The sequence below is a fragment of the Rhinatrema bivittatum genome, chromosome 5, assembly GCF_901001135.1.
Source record: "Rhinatrema bivittatum chromosome 5, aRhiBiv1.1, whole genome shotgun sequence".
Lineage (NCBI taxonomy): Eukaryota > Metazoa > Chordata > Amphibia > Gymnophiona > Rhinatrematidae > Rhinatrema > Rhinatrema bivittatum.
Window position 1 is genome coordinate 6,492,135 of NC_042619.1, and position 5,696 is coordinate 6,497,830.

At 40.9% G+C, this 5,696-nt stretch overlaps 1 protein-coding gene across 1 annotated transcript; it reads right to left on the reverse strand.

Annotated features, from left to right (window-relative positions):
• Window positions 1–4,296: 4,296 nt before the first annotated feature.
• LOC115091587 (olfactory receptor 51F2-like) lies at window positions 4,297–5,247 on the reverse strand. The gene has a single exon (XM_029601765.1). It carries the CDS (start codon window positions 5,245–5,247, stop codon window positions 4,297–4,299), a length of 951 nt encoding a protein of 316 aa, XP_029457625.1.
• Between the last annotated feature and the right edge of the window lie 449 nt (window positions 5,248–5,696).

The window sequence follows — 5,696 nt, forward strand, 5'->3', positions numbered from 1 at the left end:
AATTTATAGCACCTAAAAAATCAAAAAATTGAGATACGTTTTTTCTTGATGTTACTTAGATCGTTGTTCTGTGGATAAAGAGACACGTTTTTTTATTGTTAATTTGAAATCTCCCATTATTATCGCACTACCAATTTGGTTAGCTTCCCTAATTTCTCTTAGCATTTCACTGTCCGTCTCACCATCTTGACCAGGTGGACGGTAGTATACCCCTATCACTGTAGTCTTCCCCGACACACAAGGGATTTCTACCCATAAAGATTCGATTTTGTATTTAGTCTCATGCAGGATGTTTATCCTGTTGGACTCTATGCCATCCCGGACATAAAGCGCCACACCTCCTCCCGAGTGCTCCTCTCTGTCATTGCGATATAATTTGTACCCTGCGATAGCACTGTCCCATTGGTTATCCTCTTTCCACCATGTCTTTGATCATTTTAATCATCATACCTTTTTCCAGATCATTTATAAATATATTAAAAGCACGGTTCCATGTACGGATTCCTGAGACACTCCCTGAGGAAGTGATTCCTTGTGAAAGATGTCTGCAGGTCGAATTCCTCAGGGAACAGGTGGCAGAACTGAGAAAGGATATAGCAAGGCTGAGAAGTATCTGGGACGATGGGGACTACATTGATTTAATTCCTATTGCAGGGTCAGTACTTGTGAGCCTACCTCCAAGCACCACTTCACTGAGACCTCCACCAGTTGACCCAGACCGTCACCATTTCATTTGCACCCTCCACCAGTGCACCCACTCCCTCTTCCTCTAGCTGCAGACCCTCCACACAAAAACTGCACAGAAGAAGAGAAGTCAGATTTAATATCTGTGAGATAATTAGCTGGGGTAAATGCATGCGTGCACGTTTGATGATGTATGTGTGAACTCTGTTCCTAAAATGTGCAAATGTGCACGTACTTCCAAACCCCGCCCCAGAATGCCCTCCGTGCATCCCTTTGCACAGCGGTGACAGCACATACGTCCTGCCCTTCTGAAAATCTTATTATTGAGCACAGAGGCTACTTATGCAGATATACATTAATGGTGGGGGTGGAAGGGTAATAGAACCAAAAGGTTACTAAGAGCCAAGAGAAACAGATAAGTATGAGAAAAAAGAAGTGTGAGGCTTGCTGGGCAGACTGGATGGGCCGTTTGGTCTTCTTCTTCCGTCATTTCTATGTTTCTATGTTTCTACATATGCCAGTCTACAAGCACACTTCCCACATTGCTCTTTAACAATTATCCCCTAAATGTTGGAAAAAAGAATAACAAATAAAATAGAAAATACCCACAAGGTGAGAATTTATTTTTAATTTAATTCTATTTTATTATATTTGTAAAATAAATTACAACCTTATCATCTCTCACTTTTGTAATGCATATTCACTTTCTTAAATGAAAGATAACATCATGAAAATCTTAAACATATTTGTCCAAAGATGTAAACTCATCAAAGACTAAGCATGTCCAACTCCCTCTCATCTTATTCTTTTCTCCTCCTTCCCTATCCAGCTCCATCATGCAAATTAAACCCCAGTAACAACACACATTTATCTCTTTATCTCAAAACTGGTTTTACACATCTATAGTTTGTAAAATTCTATTGTCTTCAGTCGATTACCTCTGTAAAATCTGCTCTTGATACGACAAAGCATAGACGCCAGAATCAGGTTCTAGATTTTCTGAAAAGCTCACATCTTCTTCATGTCCACTTCTGTCACTGTCACCCACTCCATCGCCATCATTCTGTGGATCTGGTTCCCTCCATAACTTCAGATCTGGTGGTTCAGGCTGGGTCCATTGCGATATTAATCACTTTATGGCTATTAGAAGTCCTCTGCATATGAAGAGCTTATCAGGACTTTGTGCTAAAGAGGCCTCAACATCAATGTCAAATAAACACACCAGTGGCATTCTATGGACACACGAACCTGGAACCTCAGGTACTCTCCCAAAAAGTGGAGACGTCTGGGCAGGACCAGAGATGGTGATAAGAGGTTGCAGGTCCTATTTGATGCTTGCAGCATGGTGGTGTGACACACAAGATGGCTTTATGGGCTTGGATGAGGGTACAAGTATAAACCATGCGTTGTATTCTCTTATAGCCATTCTGAAATAATTCTATTATAAGGCCCTGCATCCCCCTTACTTGTTATTTTTCAAGAGCCTGGGCTAACGTGTTTCTGGATTTAGTTGTTTTTAGAAATGTATAAATTTCAGAGATAGAAATAGGAAGTGTTAACCTGCTCGTTATCAAGAAAACTTGAAAACTAAGAAAACTAATCGGAGAAAGTTCTTTTTTACTCAACGCACAATTAAACTCTGGAATTTGTTGCCAGGGGATGTGGTTAGTGCAGTTAGTGTAGCTGGGTTTAAAAAAGGATTGGATAAGTTCTTGGAGGAGAAGTCCATTACCTGCTATTAAGTTCACTTAGAGAATAGCCACTGCCATTAGCAATGGTTACATGGAATAGACTTAGTTTTGGGGTACTTGCCAGGTTCTTATGGCCTGGATTGGCCACTGTTGGAAACAGAATGCTGGGCTTGATGGACCCTTGGTCTGACCCAGTATGGCATTTTCTTATGTTCTTAAGAAAAGTTTCAAACGGCCATGTGTGTAAATAATGGAGGTTACGTATGTGTTGAGCCTTGGGCATGTTGCGTGCATTTTCAGAAGAGCCCGGCCACGTGCGTAACCCCCATTAGACGCAGAAGTGCCGGGCCCTGAAAAAGGGGTGGGCAGGGGGGCATGGTTTGTGTGGGGAGGGGAGGGGTGGGGCAGGGAGAAAGCCAGCTGGAACAGCGGCCATTAGCCACTGTCCCAGGAAAGCGCACAGGCCAGCTGCCGGTGCGCTGAAACCACTTGTGCTCCAGAGGAGCATTAAGTAGTAAAATTGGCGATAGTTAGCTTAGGGGGAGGGAGGAGAAGAGAGGGGAAGGGAGGTTAGGGTAGGGGGTAGGGGGATAGGGAACTGGGGATGTCCAATTGTGTTACCACGCTTTTTAAGAAAACCCACCCTTACATGCCACCCACACGCACTTGCGCGAGCCAATATAAAATCAGATGCGCATGTGCATGTGGGTATCAGATTTTATAACGTGCACGTCAGCATGTGCATGTTATAAAATCAGCGCATCCATGTGCGCACGACGAGAACCACTCAACCACTCAACGCACAATAAAGCTCTGGAATTTGTTGCCAGAGGATGTGGTTAGTGCAGTTAGTGTAACTGGGTTCAAAAAAGGTTTGGATAAGTTCTTGGAGGAGAAGTCCATTAATGGCTATTAATCAAGTTGACTTAGGGAATAGCCACTGCTATTAATTGCATCAGTAGCATGGGATCTTCTTAGTGTTTGGGTAATTGCCAGGTTCTTATGGCCTGGTTTTGGCCTCTGTTGGAAACAGGACACTGGGCTTGATGGACCCTTGGTCTGACCCAGTATGGCATTTTCTTATGTTCTTATGTTCTTATGGACGCATGTGCGCTTCTTTTATAATTTACCCGTAAGTTACCCGGATAGTTTCATCTGCCAAGCCATACAGCAGCTGATTATGACCCGTTGCATACCTATTAGTTCAGAAACACATAAAGCACTTCAGGCATGGACAGCCTGACTGTCAGCTGGCAAACAGATCTATTTTTCAGCTTTCAAAGTTAGAAGAATTAACTCAGGTTTCTTATTCAATTACACTATGCTGCTAACTTAAGAAACAGAAAGTAGGAGGTTAAATAAAGTCCATCTGTCCACCTTGCCTGTATATTTTCTCCACCTATTTTAGTATCACTGATTCTACATGATGTACTTAACCCTCTGTTCCCTACTGCTAAGTAATCTTCTTGCACATCCTACGCATTTTTAAATTTTAATAACATTTTTTCCCCAATGCAAATTACCATGATTGGAGCTGAGAAAGATGTGGGTTACAGATACACGGTGTTTTTTCTCTTTCTCTTGGATTGTCATGTCGACTGAACTGTAAGGCAATCAGAAGAAGGTTGGACTCCATGAATCTCTGGTCATTGTTTCTCCTAACCTGCCATCTATGTGACCTTTGCTGGGAACCTGTTCCAGGGATCCATTATGGCTTCTGTGAAGAAACACTTCCTTACATTACCCTTAAGTCTAATGCTTGCAACCTTACATCATGATGTCGTCTTCTAGAACCTTCTATCCACCATAACATGTTTTGTCTATTGAGATTTTTGACAATGGCACTCTCAATGTAAAACACTGAATACACAGATGGAATTTCACTTCTGCTTTCATTTCTAGTGAAATATTTTCAGTATCTCTATGTGTGATCCTGTTTTCTACTGAACATTCTGAGTATCTGTCTCTGAATCTGTTTTGTTTTTATGCTGTAGATAATTGGATTTAGCACAGGTGGAATCAAAAGGTAAACATTTCCCATTAGGGTGTATATCACAGGAGGAATATTTTTTCCAAATCTGTGCACCACTGCCAATCCAATCATCGGGATGTAGAAGATTAGGATGACACAGATATGAGACACACAGGTGTTAAATGCCTTGAGTCGTTGTTCTGATGATGCAATACTCAGGACAGTCTTAATAATCATCACATAAGATAAGACAATAAACAGAGAGTCTATTCCTGCCGTGGAAAGGACCACAACTAAACCATAGAAGTTATTGATCCTTGTATCAGTGCACGCCAGCTTTAGCACATCAGGATGATAACAGAAAGAATGGGAAAGCAGATTGGCTTTACAAAATGACAATCGTTTAAGTAAAATGATTATTGGGATAATTAATACAGTGCATCGAACTAGAATGGCCACCCCAATGCTGGCTATGATGGAATATGTTAAGATGGAGGTGTATCTCATGGGGTTACAGATTGCAAGATAGCGATCGAAGGCCATGGCCAGGAGCACCGAGGACTCCATTATTGTGAAATTATGAAGAAAGAATATCTGGGTCTGGCAAGCAACAAAATTAATTTCCTTGATGTTAAACAAAAAAATGCTCAGCATTGTGGGTAATGTAGTCAGTGTCATACCGATATCATTGATGGCTAACATGGAGAGGAAGTAGTACATGGGAGTGTGGAGACTCCGTTCCGTTTTTATAAGAAATAGAATAAAGCAGTTTCCCAGAAGTGCAATAATATACACAGCACAGAAAGGGATGGAGATCCAGATGTGCTGAGCTTCTATCCCAGGAATGCCGAGCATGATAAAGGTCACAGGACTGTTGTTGGTATTATTGAAAGCATCCATACTTAGACTGAGGTAATATTGTGCTCAGGGTTAACAGTCTGGAAGTGAACAGAAATTAATAAATACACTTTGCTTTTACACTACGAAGTAGGGGTCATTTTGAAGACAATAACATAGTAACATAAATGATGACAGCAGATAATGACCAGCTTGCCCATCATTTCACTTGGGTAAATCCAAGCTGCCAGCTGTAGAAGTTTCTGCATTTGTGATTTACATAATAAAGCAGTAACACAAGAAATCACAATATATAATCAGGGATATAAACCTCAATCGATAAATCCAAGAAATAATGAGCTTATTTATAATTATGACCTCCAAAATTATTTACAAAACATTATTTATATCTACAGAGAGGAAAAGGCCTCAGTATAAGCGTTTGAATCAATCATTGGTCAAAAAACCTCTCACCACCCTTTAATTAATGTTTATTTATATTATTTTATTAG